Raw genomic sequence first — 15,730 nt, forward strand, 5'->3', positions numbered from 1 at the left:
ACGTGTGTGCACTTCCTCAATAAACAAAAGCAAAGATTCATTACTGTTTACAGAACTTTAAACAAGTTCATTGTGTGAAAAAAGAATGTAACAAGTAAATGCTGATTCAGCTCCTTGGATTTGATCAGATTTGGCCTCTAGATGGAGACATTCTCCATTGATGGTGCTGGAAGATGCAGGACTTACTCAATTATTTTGCTTTTTGCTTTTAAAAACATTTTATAACTTGCTCCTGTCACCAAATGCAATCTGGTACCTAAGTTTGGGAGTCAAAAGTCATCACTTGAAGGTGAAGGGAATCTGAGAGTATGGTACTAGTACACATACTATTACTTCTCCAGATGTGGAAATTGATTTGAACCAAACGACCTATTGAACGTAAACTGCTCTGGCTCTGTAAGGGGGCGGGGCCTGCGCGCACACCTGAAGCACAAACCCCGCCCACCCTCTCTTCTCTAATCAGGTGCCGCTGGCACGTAGATACTGGCACCGAGCTCCGCTTGTCGTTCGAGGGAAGGGTCCAAGTTCAGCAGTTCAGTGTGGCTCAACGTGATGTGAGACGTGTGAAAGCCGCCGAGTGACGACACGCAGGTACAGGTGAGTAATGAGCGGAGTGTCGGAGATGCTAACAAGCTAAGCCCAGCAGGTGCAGCGGGTTTCAGCTGCGAGGCTAAAGGTGGCGCAGACATTAGCCCAGTAGAACTGCGTTGGTACCGCCGGAGCAGAAGCTTGGGTCAGTGGATCACAGCTCGTTCGGGCGAATGGAGGAAGCTTCCGTTTGGCGCCGCGTCAGTAGAACTCGTTCATGTTCAGACCGAAGGATAAACGTGGCACAATGACGGCGGTCTGACGTCTCTTCAGGCTTCAGGGTTTCAGGTGGACTCCTGAGCTACTTTATCACCGGCTCAGTGTGAATCAGTTACTCATTATGAGCACTAACCTCAACGTAGTTGAGTAGTTTTCCCCAGTTTATCCCGTCAAATTACGAGTGAGGTTCAGTAGTAATCGATCAGCTCTTTAGTTGAGTCCAATTAATGAAGAGCAGAAGCAGTTAATGAAAGTTTTAGTCAGTAATTGTAATAATAACTTCCGAGTTTAGTGCTTTAAACAATAAAACATTTTCAGTTGTTAACTTTATTCGAACTAATTAAGCAATTCATTGTTTGGGCTGTTTCCTTTTTAAAGGTATTTTTTATGGACATAATATAAAAACACAGCGCTTTGTCTTGTTTTGGATTCCGTTGTCAAGGCAACGATTACACCTGCTTTGCCCTGGGCCCATGTTCAAATGAATGCATACAGCCAGGTAACTTAGACTGGTACTGGGCTTTTGCCTTTCTGGTCTCTACTTGATCCACGCAGCCCCTGCTCCTCATCCTCACCTGACGTGGTCCATGTTCGTCTTCAGATTTACTAGAAAAGTCCTTGTGTGACAGCGATAACGCTAAAAATGAGTGAGCGCCCTGAACATCAGCACTAGAATATCCCGGACTGTGCAGCTGTTTGTCCCCATTCTCCCCTACACAAATACACACCTGTTTACACACAGGTGACTGTTTTAAACCTGTGTCTTCAGGGCAGAGTTGTAGTGAAGTGTGGACATAACCTTAATGCATTCATAACTAAAGCTTTGCAAACGCTGCGGTAACTTTGTTAAAGTCTCCTAAATAGTTACCTGGACGCCTGCAGACACTTTGTGTTAGTGGTCCTCTCACCAAAGTGGTTTAATGTATGGAGACTATATGTAGTATTCACATGGCTGCTTGTATTTTCCTCTGTAGCTGTTTTGAACCTGAGGAAAACAAGCTTTTATGAGCTGAACAAACAGGCAGCAGCTGCTTTAAGTGTGGAAATTCAGGTTCCGGTTCTTCTCTGGCTCCGTGCCACCGTTGGTCTCTTCAGCTACGGTAGCTCCACTTCGTCCTTGTGATCGAACCACTAACGTACACGCACGATGACGGAGGCAGGCCATGTTAAACATATGGGGCGTAATGACCGATCAACCTTCGTTTCACACAAGGTGTGAATGCGTTTAATGCTGATGCTTTTGTATTTATGTGGCAGCAAACTAAAAATGAGAGGGAACCTGAAGGCGTCATGAAGCCATGTAAAATGGCCACAAAGACAACATGCAAATCATCATTAAATTTATTTCTCCCGGACGCTCACGTCATATAAAGAAAAGGTGGTATTGTTTCCCGTCTGATTGGACTGATTCCTGTAGAACCTGCTCTGTGGCCTCCACGCGCTCCACATCCTCATGTGGCCTCACTGGTTCTGACCCTCAGCTGATGATGATGGAGGTGGCCGGTCCCTGGACAGAAGTGTTCGAGGGCTCAGAGGGGTCGGATCACCCCGGGGGAGGAGACGCGCTGCTGGGAAGCTCCACTCTGACTCTGGCTCCTCTGGTTCCTGACTCTCCTTCCGTCCGCCGCTCCCAGCCCATCTTAATCTCCTCAAACAGGTACGACCAGCAGCAGCAGCAGCAGCAGCAGCAGCGCCATGATGTCACTCACCAAGGAGTTGCTCAATGAGTGGACGTGAGTCCGCGGGCCTCTGCCCGAGGAGCACGTATTGACTCAGGATGTGACTCAGACCTTCAGTTTCTGTTTACTGGCCCAGAAACTCCCAGCCTTTAAGACACGAGTAATAAACCTGATTGCACAGTAAAACAAGCAGACACTTAGAATGAGCTCATCTGTTCCCTGATGCTTGAAAGCTCCTGGCTGTTAATCAGTTTCTGGTTAAATGATGGCTCAAATCTTAAGCTGTGCCTTATTCCAGGGCGAAGGAGTCTCTGTCCGCCTCCGTGCCGTCCATACCCAACCCCTTCCCAGAGCTGTGCAGCCCCTCAAAGTCTCCAGTGCTCATCAGTTCACTGCCTCCGCTGACCAGCGACAAACACGTGAGTTCATAGAGAGAAACACTGAGCAACGAAGGCACCGCTCCGCGTCCGCGGCGCCGTCAGGGTTCGCGCGGGTTCGTCTGAAGGTGTAGCTGCAGGTCGTTGACTGACGGGTGTCGCCATGGCTTCACACACAAACACTGCTGGCGTAAACACAATTACAGCAGCGTGTCTCCACGTCACATTCAGCCTCCGATGGAAAACAACAGCGGGCGGAGATGTTATTGATCCTGTCTGTACAACAGTGTTCACACATTCAGCTTCTGTTTGTTGGACTCCAAACTTAAAATAGTTATAGTTAAAATCTAATAGTAGCCTGTGATGTCTTCTGTTTGGTCCCATAGTGACCAGACAGGTGTTTTCTCAAAATAATGGGTAATTGTTTCACTATTGGCCGACATTTTCCAGACAAAGGCCCGTTTGATCCGTACCCAGATAACGTTCAGTTCAGACGCTTCCTGGAGCTGTGGAGGATCCACCGAAGGCCGACCCACGTGCTGGTGGTGAAGCCAGGTTTCTTTCCAGCTCGTCGCAAAGGAAACGGCCGCAGCTCCTGGTGTGTGTTTGATATGGAGCCTGTGAAGCAGCAGCAGCAGCGTTGTTTGCTTTTGATTGTGTTGCAGCAGATTGCACGGTTTGCTGGTCAGCAGCTCCGTCGCTCCTGCGTGCGGTGAGTGGATCGGAGCAGTGACGTCATCGATACCTGTCGGCGCACGAGGCTGTTCGGAGTAAACACATACTTCACCCTCTGGAAGCGGCCTGACCGGATATTGAACTGTGTGACTGCCTGTGAAGGAATGTTTCTCGTCAGCCTCCCGCTTTATATTTGGCCTTTTTTTGTCCTGAGTGACGCCAGCACTGGCTGAACCTGTCTGGAGGCTGTTGATTGGCAGCTGCAGCTTCCTCGTCCGGAAGCTTTGTTTTCATTTGGGTTGACTCGTGTGGCTGCGTCCAGGCGCTGTCAGGCAGCCGCTCGATCCGACAGCACAAGGCCCGTTTCTGTCTGTCTGAGAAATGAAGCAGCAACGAGCCCCTGGAAGAGCGTGAGGGGCCACTTACGTAAAGGCATGTGTTGAGGCCTGTTGCATAAAGTGTCTGCTGCTGCAGAGCTGTTGACAGCTTCTTAGCCTCAGATTTGGGCTTTGTGTACTTTGTGTACTTTGTGTACTCGCTGAGCCAGCTGATCCTCTGCCAGCATCAGCTGTGAGCTGTTTGTTGTGCGCTACGTTGGCAACCTCACATAAGAGAAAGCTCCGCACACGAATGTGATATGATCAGTCGGTCCCGACATTTAGCAGAGAAAATCAAGGTCCAGTGATCACTGCGTGTATTATAATCCTGTGAACCAATCTATTTCACAATCAATCATTCTATTCTTTCCACACTGAGAATGACTCAAACTCTGTCACAGTCTTTTTCTGCATAATTGTGTTGGTGAGGAGTGAGATTCCAGATGGAGCATTATGAAACATGGCCTCAAAGTGTTGTTTTTAGAAATATGTGAAGGAAGTGACTGCGTAGCGTTTACTGTGTTTTATTATTATTTTTTTGCCTGGATGTCATTAAAGGTCTGCCAACCATTAGTTGTGGTGTTTCACCTTGTCTAATTGTGTCTGCTGCCTCTCCTCAGCTGATTAAGGTGTTTGGTGAGGACAGCCACAGCAGGTCCGTGTGGGTTTCTCCAGGAGCTACAGCCAGAGAGGTGTGTCACCTGTTGGTCCAGACAGCCCACTGCAGCGACCAGGAGAACTGGGCTCTGCTGGAGGTCCACCCCACCTTGGGCCTCGGTGAGACTCACAAGCTGCAATAACGAAACTGAAGCTGTCCAACATGTCTGTTAATGTTCAGTTTCCATGCTTCTCACACAGAGAGGTGTCTTGAGGACCACGAGGTCGTGCTGGAGGTTCAGGCAACCTGGTCTCTCAAGGGTGACACACGACTCATGTTCTGCAAGAACTACGCCAAGTATGAGTTTTTCAGGAAGCCAGTGGTACGTAGCTTCAGGAGCTTATGTAATGAATGACGGGGTTCTTTATGTAACGCAAACTATAAAACCTTTTCAAACCGTCTGTGAAACTTGTCGGTACAGTGGATATTGATGAGACGTACTAGCTCAGATATGTTATTACATGGAGTCTGGTCTGCTGCTGTGGCTGTTGATAAAGGCGAGCCCACGCTGCCTCCAGCTGGTTTCACAAACTGGATCAGCACTTCCTGTTGCATTGTGGGACTATAACACACACGCATAAATATACTCACAACAAGATTCAGACCTTACAGTGTATAGAGTTCTATATAAAGAGTGGAGAGGAAATACCTCTTTTTTTTTTTTATTTTTTTTTTATATTTTTTTAATGGATGAACCGAACCAGCAGTTAAGTTGATTCTTCAGTCAGCTTGGTTACTTGGTTACTTTTTAGTCGCGCAGAGGCAGAAACCAGCAGGATCTTTAGTTTACTTAAACCAAACCTTCGGTGAACCTGTCATGCAGAGTATTATTTAACCTTGTGTTTTATTTCTCATTCTGCGGCTGAACCTGCTTCTTGGACTCGTTCTCTGCTTCCGCTCGCAGCTCTTCTTCCCAGAGTCCTTGATCTCTGACAGCGCTGACGGCAGCAGGGGGATGACGTCAGCAGAGCTCATTCAGGTACGCTGATGGACACAGCAGCTCGTTCTGACCAGCAGGTGACCTTTAAACCCGCTCCGTGTCTCTGCAGAACCTGCTCCGCTGTGGGTCGTGTCCAGAGATCCAGAGTTTCTTGCATGTGAAGGAGCCCAGCCGTAAATCCTGGAAGAAGGTCTACTTCTTCCTCCGGCGTTCCGGACTCTACTGCTCCACGAAGGGTTCATCCAAGGTCAGCAAAGTTCACGCGTTTGTACCATGATAAACCAATAGCGGCCTTTGTTCCTCTAATCGGGTGTCTGTCGGGGTCTAGGAGCCTCGACACCTGCAGTACGTGGCTGATGTGGAGGATCTGAACGTGTACACGGTGGTGAACAGCCGTAAACTGTACGGCGCTCCTACAGACTTCACCTTCTGTTTCAAGGTAACCTCAGAACACAGATCTCAGCCCAAGACCCGGTGTGCCGGTCGGACCGGCCACGAATCCTTCGGTAGCTGCTGCTCTGTAATTCACCATGAAGTTGTGACCCAGGGTAGAACATGTTCCACAGCTAATGGGATGTAAACGAACAAACAGTCTGAGGATCTGAGGGCTAACAACACAGTGGGCTGCTGTGAATGGGCCTGTTCATAATAGTCATTTAATCCACTGTTAATATGAAACGTTCATTAGTGCAGCTTTACCGCTTCTCACGTGTCCCAGGGATATTTGGATCAGAATGTAAACCCTCGGCGCCCGAGTCGCTAAAAGTGCAGCGACGGAGTAATTATTCAGCCCCGAGTTTCCTCATTTGTTCTGTTTTAAAGTGAAACTAATCGGTGTTTTAGAGGGCGAGTGGAGTCCTGTGTTTTTAGTTAGCGGTGCATGTTAGTGGATGGGAGGTAAACGGAATCTGAATCTACAGCAGCTGAAAAGACGAGTTTGCAGAATTCTGCACTCACTTCATGTACTGTGTGTTGTGTGTTTGCACAGCCTTCCAAAAACCCCGTCCGAGTTCAGGACTTGAAAATCCTGTGTGCTGAAAACGAGCAGACGCGGACGTCGTGGACGTCTGCTTTCAGGCTCTTCAAGGTTTGACTGCAGTCCTTTAGGTCGACGGGTGTTTCTCAGTGTTTGGCAACAGGCGTGTGATCTGTTTGTGCTCAGTACGGGAAGCAGCTCCAGTGTAACTACCAGCTGTCCAAGGCCGCCCCACGCGTTCTGGAGCGGAAGGGATCCCGACTCGCCGACAGCAAAGTGAGTCCACACGAGGCAGGTTCTGGCAGAGTCCGCTCAACTTAACCCAATGCTCACTGTGTCCAGTCCAAGTCCGAGGCCAGTCTCGTCGCCATGGACTTCTCAGGAAAGGCCGGAGGGCGAGTCATCCAGAACCCCACGGAGGCCCAGAGTGCCGAGCGGGAGGAGGGACAGGCCTGGAGGGTGAGGGTCGGCTCGTTGTTGGTGATTAATGGAAGTGCAGTGATTTCTGATTCAGTCGTAACCAAATATGATGAAACTGAGAAACGCCAAAAGAGAACATGACCTTTTGTTTCTCTTCCCTGGCGCAGAGGAGAGAAGCCCTGAGGTGCAGTCTGCCCAACCTGAACTCCAATGCGAGACCTTCCTGTAAGTCTGTATGAGACGAGACAAGGTCCCGATCCGGCCCACATGACCCAGACCCGGCCGCTGTGCTGCTTCATCGTTGTTCTGTCTGTAGCCATCCACAGATCTCAGCCGTGGTTTCATGGGGGTGTGTCGAGGACAGAGGCACAGAGGCTGATAGAGAAGCAGGGGCTGGTGGACGGGTCAGTACTGGGCCTTTCGCGCTGAACCAGGTCTATAACCCAAAATAAAGTGGGTTCAGAGGGGAGACTGACGGGTGTGTCTTTTGAAGGATGTTCCTCATCCGTGACAGCCAGCAGCACGGCCAGTGTTTCGTCCTGACGCTGTGCTACCAGCTGAAGACCAAACACTTCCTGGTGATCCCGGTGGGTTCTGCTCCGTCCTCAACCCGTCGCCGTGCTTCTGTTGTGCGTCCTAACCGTGCCTGTGCTCGTCTCGCAGTGTGAGAATGGCGGCAGGAAGTACTTCACCATGGACGACGGCCTGACTCTATTCATAGACCTGCTGCAGCTGGTGGAGTTCCACCAGATCAACAAGGGCATCCTTCCCGTCTGCCTCAAACACCCCTGCGTCTGCGTCGCGCTGTGACGCCGCGCTTCCTGTCCGTCCTCCGGGTCGAGATCAGCAGGAACCCTCGTCGCGTCGGCAGATTGCGTCGATATCCATGACGCGCGGCTGATAAGGAGCCGTTGAGGCGTCGGGGAGGTGCAAAGGTGTCTGTGCGATAGCGTTGTTGTGGACTCGAGGGGGAGTGTGAGCCACACATGAAGCCTCTGCAGACACTTTTCTCATTTTGACGCCATGTGCAGCTTCAGACCGAGGGTTTTTTTTATTTTTTCTTAACGAGCTACTGCCCCTGTGGATGAGGCTTAATTAGCCGCACTGGACAGACCTTTGTCGCCCTGGGCACGTTGGGACACAGAGCACTTTTTAATAATGTGCGCTTTGACTCAGATCCACAGGAACATGAAGGGAGAGGTCCAACACTGGGGACAGCACTGGCTGCACCGCAGGGGGCCGTCCATTAGGGGGCGTCCTGAGTCAAAGCCATGGACGAGGACGGTGGTAGTGTTAACATGCCCGGGTTGCAATGATGTAGCATCTGACTGTTATTCTCTGTTAGCTTCTCCTCTGTGCCTTAAAACCACCTTGTTTTAATCAGCATCACTTCAGCTAACGTCAGTCAGCACCGGGGACAGGTTCATAAATAGTCACAGAACGGTCTGTGAAGAGCTGCTTTTTTCCCCTCTACAACAAACTGTTCTCAGACAGTCTCATCATAAAATGATCAGGTTGGTGGTTCCGTTTTTCACCTTTAATATGTTGCACTTAATGTTTTGTGATGAAGATCTAATGCCATAATGTCTGCATATATCCAGATATGGGTTTTTATCCTAAGGTTTGTTTGTTTTATACATATTACAAATATTTTGTGACTTTTCAGACTTATTTTATATGTTGAATAAATAATTTCAGACTAACTATTCTAAAGTTTCCAGTTTTGTTAGATATTAATTCTGTTTGGGTAGAAACTCTAATACAGTATAGATCACCGGTCAAGGTGATCAGTATTAGCTGGGACAGGGAGCGTTGGAAACCAGCAGGACTGTGGCTCTGGAGGACCAGGGTTGGACACCTCTGATAGAGACCAAAGTACCAGCAAAACGTACAGTTTGGGATAAGAGTGTCCCTAAGAAGTGAAACTGGAAAACACAAAACCTCTTCATACGAAAGCACCACTAAAGTAATTAAATTAGATTATTGTAAAGCCTTTATCATTCAATAACCCAATAAATTGCAGCGCGAGGCCTCGGGTCACTGCGTCCTAAAATGCTCACATGTTTCAGGTTTGTCACCGCGCATGTCTGCGTGTGAGCGCTAAATACCAGCGCGCGCTCTCCGCTGCAGTGCTCAGAGAATTGGTTGCTATGGCAACAAATGTTTCCGTCAGCCTAGATGGGCATGTAAACTATTGGGAGAAAGCGAAAAAACACAGAGTGGAAACGTTTAGAGCACGTGCTCTTGTTTAGTTAGGTAACGGACGAATAGCTTAAATTTAAGACGGTAAAGTCTCCACGTGACCCCGGGCTATGCCTCTACATAACATCTAAACATTTAATTAAACTGAACTGAAAACAGACAAATTATATGTCTGCATAGACAGATTACGTATTCTACTTGTATGTCTTTCCATTTTGCATTGTTTTAAAAACATAAATCTATATTTTATTTCGGTGTTTAAATGTCTTAAATCACCGCCCGACTGGACCGTACAGTTGCGCACGTAAATCAAGCATCCCCATAGCAGGTGCGCGGTGTTTGAATTAATTGACTGATAACGCAGCAGTTTCGGACCCAAACACGAAGGAAACCTTGAGCGTAAACAGGAGGTTCTGGATGTTTTGCTTTCGTACGGACTGTGGCAAGATGGGCGAGCTAGCAAAGAAGTTTCGACAGCTAACGGTGAGTTGGTGTAAAGTCGCCATCTTGTGCGAGTAACAGTACTGAGTCACTTTAGCTAATGTTAAACTTTGATCCTTCCGGAGACAATGGTTGTGTTTTACAGTAAATAGAGTATTTCCTTGTAAGTACTAGAGGCTTATGGGTAAAAAAACCTGAAAAATGATGAAATATGTATTAAAAGTGTCACTTCCAGCAGAACCGCAGCCCGGTCCGGTCCAGTCCGCTGCTGCTTGTCTGAGTCAGTTGAGTCGAGCTTTGGGTTCGAAAACACCTGCTTCAGGCTCTCAGATAGGAAGCTAGCAGGATAACGGTTCGGAGACTGCGGCATAATAAGTACAGTAGAATTTATTGTTTTGATGAGGTAGTAAACCTGTTGTTCCTGGAACTAGTCAGTGTAGAGTTAATGATAGTGATTTATAGTTCCTCATGTTGACAGGAAAAATAACCTTATTAGTGTCATGAACTATGTGTGTGTGACGACTGGCTCAAGAAAATGCGTAATTATTGCTTTATTACTGAGGAACCAAAGGAGTCAAATAATAAACTGATCAGTTGTGCTCCAGAATCCCTGCCATTAAATAATTAAGTCCAGCAGTCATTTAAAGAAATCGTGAGAAATAACTTGGCGGAGTGTTTACCTGACCCACTTTCTGACATGATAATTCACACTGAGGCAAAGATCAAAGTATGTGTCTGCCTGGTTGTGAATTCTAAAAATAAAACCACTCAATTAAAACCAAACCAGTGACAAACAAAAGGTGCTGGGAGTCAGTTTCCCCACACGATCCAGTGTAAGACATCTAGTTAACAGGATGATGTGCTTTATGGAATTTCTGTTGCAATAAAGTAATAGGAGGCAACCGAAGTTGTTCAGCTACTTTGTCCTTTCAAGGTCACCCATTATTATCTCATCAACAGTGTCTTATTTCATCTGATTCTATTTTGTTGTTTGGATTTTGCTTATGTTGCTGCTATATATCAGTTTGAAATAATGTTTTTCAAATACGTGTGTGCGCTGATCTTTAAATTGGGCCATGAGCCTAATTAATTCACCAATTTTTCACTTTGTCTCTGACCATTAGAGACGCTGTGCACATCCCTGGCCCCGAACCTGAACCGGCGTCCCTTTTCCTGACATCTGGCGACTTCCAGGAACACCACAGCAGTCCTTTTGAAGTCCTGTGCACCTGTCTTCGCTTCTGTCTGTGGGTAATTGGTGCCGCTCTGTGTGATGTATGTGTCTGCATCCCGATTCATTATTCAGCTCCCCTGGCCACACATAGCAAGAGAGCAGCTGCTGTCTTTCAACCAGGAATCCATGAATCTGTAATTAACCTGTCATCTCCGTCTGTCTCTCTGCCCTTTTTCCGTCTTTTCTCTTCCTGCTCCGTATTGATTCGCTCCGTCTTCTTCCGTCTCTCTGCTGTCGACTTCTCTGCTCATTCTGCCATTCACTCAGCCTGTCAGCCTCTCCTGTGCTCACCGTCTGTCCCACCTCTTACTTCAATGCTCTGTGCATGTGAAAGCAATTTTAAATATGTAACTGAAGTCTTAAGAACAAAATAGTGAAGGAACTGTCCACGGAGACATCCCCAACTTTTTCCTTAGTCCCAGTACTTTTACACAACCTTCACTTGGAGAATTACGTTTCCTTCTTCTTCAGGGTGTGATTTGTGTATTGCTGAGCTGTGACTTTGGTTTGTTAATTACCTCACCCCCTTCAGAAAGGTGCAAGGGATGTTGTTGCTTGCCTGAGTCTCAGAGAGAGGATTTAAGGATGGGCGTACATCATTGTGATGTATAGTTTTGAATTGGCCACCTGTGGCCTCTGGTGTGATGTGTGTTCTGCAAAGTGAGGGCGAGTGGCTCAAGGGCAACCAGCAGACACTCTAGAGGCTTATGACGAACGTCCGTGCACTCAAGGCCCAGAGGCCGCTATCTTTAATTTATCACCATGTTTTATTTACTAGTGAGGCCACCAAGCCACAAACAATGCTTTCTATTGCCTTGTTTCCCTGTGCTGCTTCATTTGTAGTACATCTCCTTGGTTGAGTGTTCCATTTTATGAATACTAGATGTGCAATGACTATTTCCCACTGCTTACTGTATTTCCTTTCCTTTGTGCATTGAACAGTCCTGCACTTCTTGGCCAGACATCTTCTCACTGGCCTCGCTGATCCCATTATCAGGCGTCATAGTGTGCGTGACACACGGCCCTTGTGACCCTGGCTACACACTCGGCCTCATTAATTTATGGACTCAGGATTGAATTACAGTCGCGTGAGTGCACGGTGGACTTTGACGGTGTCTTTTGTTGCAGACACACTGTGATGTGAGCTGCGTCTAACGCATTTCATCTATGATATCAGTGTTTGCTACAGCGCTTTGCTTGCTGCTGTTTACAATTGATCACCAGCTTTAGTTTGTCTTGGGAAAGTGTTGTAATTTCTCCTCTGGTTTTCTTGATTAATTGCCTTCTCGTGTGTCATTCAGTATCGATGTTGTATGAGAGTTTGACACTGTACTGCATTTTCCCACAGACACGTGTGAGCACATGAATCAGATCCAATGCGTATATTGAGATCAAAGTGATGGGAATGTGGTGCAGGCCCTTTAAGAGACGGAATGGGGAGGGCTTTGCATCCATAAAACATGAGTTTATTCAGTGGCCGTGCTAAGACATGGTTAGAGGCGCCTCTGCACTCCAGCGTGTTCTGCTACCCCAGCACAGGCAGAGCATCCCCATCCCATCAAACGCTGAGACATGGACCCGCGGAGAAGAAAGGGATGAAACGGGGGCGAGAGGGAGCAACTGCAGCGCAGAGTGAATGGGGAAGAAAGAAGAGGACAAAAGGATAAAAAGCAAGACAAAGCAGAAAGTTTTGGCGCTTTAGTGGACAGTAAAACAGGTGCATCGAGGCGGAGAATGGGCAATTCCTCTTTCCCAGGCATGTCCCCTCTATCTCCGTCCATTCTGTAGTTGCAGGTATTTCTAACTTGAGTGCCTTTCTCTGACGTGATGGGGAAACTACTGCTGTTTACCTCTGCTTACCGTCCTCGGTGCATTGCTGCTGTTTGTCTGTCGCACATCTGTGTCTTTGCCAGCATGCATCGCTTTACGGATCCTCTGTACTTTGTTTTTAACAGCTCCTCCAGCAGCACTGCAGAGGATGAATAGAAATGTGTAAAATCTAGGGCATTTCTTTCTTTCTTTAATTTGGCCTGCTACTCATTGATTTACTGTATCCTGTTAGAATAATTAGTGTTAAGTGCTACAGGGGGTGAGGAATACATTATAGCTGCTTTTAAACGCATGTTACTGCAGATATTGACAGGATTTAGGGTGTGAGTGTCTGGCAGTAGTACTGGTTTACTGCCTGTGTGGATTGGGGAGGTGATGTACAGCCTCTCTGTGGTTGGCATCTGGGGCAGCCTGAGAGAAGGCTATTGATGGCTTTACTGAGGCTGGTCAGAGATGGAAACGGTCATACGGACAGTGCTTCTACTTGTGTCTTTATTCTCTGCAGTTTGTGCCTTTCATATATTTATTATACAAAAACCGTCCATGATTAGGATTAATCAAGGTTAAAACATAAACTCTCTCCTCTTCAAACCTTCCTAGACCCCACATCAGCTCATGGAAACTCAGGTGTGTGTTTAGAGTAACAAGTTCTGCAGTTGAATGAAGTAACATGCTAACAGAGCTAAGAACAGAGCTGATGGGAAAATTTCCTATTTCCCCTTTTATGTAGGCCTTAGAACGACTGCATGAGGTATGTGGTTGGTTTCTAAATTGGTATTTTTTCATGCTGCAATCAGTATTTTTATTTCTGCTGATCAGTTTCCCCAAAGGTAATTATCAGATGAAGTGATTAAGCATTGAGGCGTAAGCACGAGGTTTTTAACAGGACTTCCAATTTAGATGCAGTGGTGTCATTACTATAGCAGCTCTCCTCCAGCAGCTCTGCCTGCGTTAGCCAGATGTTCTCCTGAGCAGCAGCAGTATGTCAGGTTGAGAAAGTAATTAACTGGAAGCTTAATCTCACCAACACACATGCACCAGTTGAGTGAAATGTCCAGCATTCCTGCGTGTTTCCTTAAGGTGTAAACTTCTCAGGATCAGCAAACTTAGGTAATAATTTAAAATGTAAAAAAACATGGCAGATGCACAAGTCATATATTTAACATATATTCAATGGTTCTTTCATCTTGTACAACAGGCATCTCTTATTTGTGGCGACAGGTAAAACTGGACCTTGTTGTCATAGTAACGGTTAAAATGCTGTAATTAGTCTCTTGTGGTAAAGTCCAGCGTTTACCCTGACCTTTCTGTCCCTCCACCCTCCTCCCAACAGGATGTGACCTACGTCTGTATTTGCAATAGCGAGTGGCATGTTGATATTGCACTGTGGGTGATGGGGAATATCAAGCTGTGTATTGCTTTGTACTTTTTGTACATAATGCCAGAACTGGTCAGAATCTGTTTTTGTTTTTGACATGAGAACACGCCTCAAACAGTAAATGTCCGTGTGGTGAAACAACACGATACAATGTCTATAGGTCAAAAAAAGCCAACTCTACTCCTCAGTTTGAGTAGCAAACACATCTAGTCAGATTCACCTGATAGACACTTATCTGATCCACTTAATGACACTCTGACCATTAGTAATGGATGTCTTTACTATCCCTCAATCGCTATTGATTTACATGACACCCTGCTGCTTTGCTCTGGAGTACACTCACTGCACTAATCTGTGTCACAGCCAGAGAAGCTGTGAGTCTCTTAAATATGTCAGGAGAAAGGATTGGGGGAAAAATACCAGCTATCTTAAAATTCTGTTGGATGTGAGGTCTGTCACATTCTGCACGTCTCACTTGGAAATCGCTGAGAGGATTACATCTGAACCCAACGTTTTGAAACACAGAATATGGAGTTGCCCTTGAACCTCTCAAACTTATCTCTTTGTGTTGCATGACTGTGTGAGTCATGTCACCTCAGTGACATGCCAGAGCCCTCCCCAGGAGGGTTGGATAGGAGGCGGCGGCGGCGGGTATAGATCAAGTGTGCTTGAATCGCAAGTGACTGGGGAGAAAAAGGAAAGAGACGAGGTAGAGGATCTGTCAGAGCTTAGGAGCAGCAGCCAAACAGCAGTTTTCCCATGTCAGCCTGATCAAACTTGTTGACATGAGGAAGGAGCTGGAAGAGAGATGGAGATGAGGAGAGTGCAGAGCACAAGGTGCCAGCATCACAGGACCGTTTGATGCGGTTACCATGGAGCAACCAGGTGAGGGTGAGCCTCGGATACTGTTGACTTAGGGACGTGTGCTTTGCACAGACTTAGCTTCGTAGCTTGTTCGTCACTGATTTCGCTTCCTTTGATGACTCCTGTGAGTCAGAACACTCCTGTTTTAAGAAGTAAGAGGCAGAAGCCCCAAGGCAGATTTTCTCTGATCGTTTTGATGTAGAAGAAAGTGTAGAGTTTTAATCAACAAAACATCACAGTAGAAGTTTTAGTTCTCGGACACATGAGGGTACTTGGTGAATTATATTTATAAACCACAAAAAATGGCCTGTTCTCTACTAACTAAATAGCTTGAAATGTTTGTCAGAATAAAGTTTAATGGAAAATTTTGTTACTGGTTAAAAAATATATCTGTACTGTATATTAAATTCCAGTATTAGGATACAGATTATTACGTATCCTATCCGCAGATTCGTGTCAGTCAAGTTGTACATGTTGAACCAATCTCTTGTATTTTCAATACAAAATTGTTTTTTAGTAAAATATTTTAACCAAGAAAAAGAAGAGTTTTTGTGCCTAATCCATTTGGCAGGCAGCTCCTTTCTGAATGAATTTGTGTGGAGGCTGGTCACAGCTCATCTCACCCAGTCTTTAGAGCATGGAGAGTCCTGGTGTTTGAAGCCGTGGTCGTGTAGCAGCAGCTTCTGTGGGGAGATGATGGAGCCGCTTTGTTTTGAGCAGCAGGAAATGTGCAGCATGTTTATCAAATGCTGACCAAATGTGATGACTGATTACTGAGGTTATTGAAGGACCTGAATGGAACCTGAATGTAGCAGCGTCTGTGGTGCTTTCTCATCTGCATCGTTTGGCTCATGTGAGGCGAGATAATAAGT

The 15,730-nt window shown here is 46.6% G+C and overlaps 2 protein-coding genes across 15 annotated transcripts in view; both read left to right on the forward strand.

The window, feature by feature from the left end:
• Nucleotides 1–438: 438 nt before the first annotated feature.
• On the forward strand, nt 439–8,615 carry grb7 (growth factor receptor bound protein 7). Of its 3 annotated transcripts, none has more exons than XM_029135492.3 (15): nt 439–597; nt 2,289–2,464; nt 2,785–2,905; nt 4,536–4,692; nt 4,774–4,895; nt 5,478–5,552; nt 5,623–5,760; nt 5,842–5,952; nt 6,502–6,600; nt 6,676–6,765; nt 6,832–6,948; nt 7,077–7,134; nt 7,226–7,313; nt 7,403–7,496; nt 7,573–8,615. In XM_029135492.3, the coding sequence occupies exons 2-15, from the start codon at nt 2,292–2,294 to the stop codon at nt 7,717–7,719; spliced, it is 1,590 nt and encodes a 529-aa protein (XP_028991325.1). In that variant the 5' UTR covers nt 439–597; nt 2,289–2,291; the 3' UTR covers nt 7,720–8,615. The 3 variants fall into 3 exon arrangements, with proteins under 3 accessions (XP_028991325.1, XP_028991326.1, XP_055360390.1); XM_029135493.3 differs by having other exon boundaries at nt 450–597; nt 2,225–2,464; XM_055504415.1 differs by having other exon boundaries at nt 472–591.
• Nucleotides 8,616–9,389: 774 nt separating this feature from the next.
• The window catches only part of srcin1b (SRC kinase signaling inhibitor 1b), a 50,841-nt gene continuing 44,500 nt past the window's right edge, over nt 9,390–15,730 (forward strand). For 6 of the 12 annotated variants that reach the window (XR_003784042.2, XR_003784043.2, XM_029135472.2 and 3 more), the window contains exon 1: nt 12,256–12,542. Coding sequence is in view for 7 of the 12 variants with exons in the window: in XM_029135472.2 (XP_028991305.1) it covers nt 12,521–12,542 (22 nt within the window). In the remaining 5 variants the exon portion in view is untranslated. Of the gene's footprint in view, nt 9,595–10,676; nt 10,804–12,255; nt 12,581–15,730 lie in introns of those variants that run through there. The other 6 variants (XM_029135482.2, XM_029135475.2, XM_029135480.3 and 3 more) reach the window with 5 other exon arrangements.

Source organism: Betta splendens, chromosome 19 (genome assembly GCF_900634795.4).
Source record: "Betta splendens chromosome 19, fBetSpl5.4, whole genome shotgun sequence".
NCBI classification, from domain to species: domain Eukaryota; kingdom Metazoa; phylum Chordata; class Actinopteri; order Anabantiformes; family Osphronemidae; genus Betta; species Betta splendens.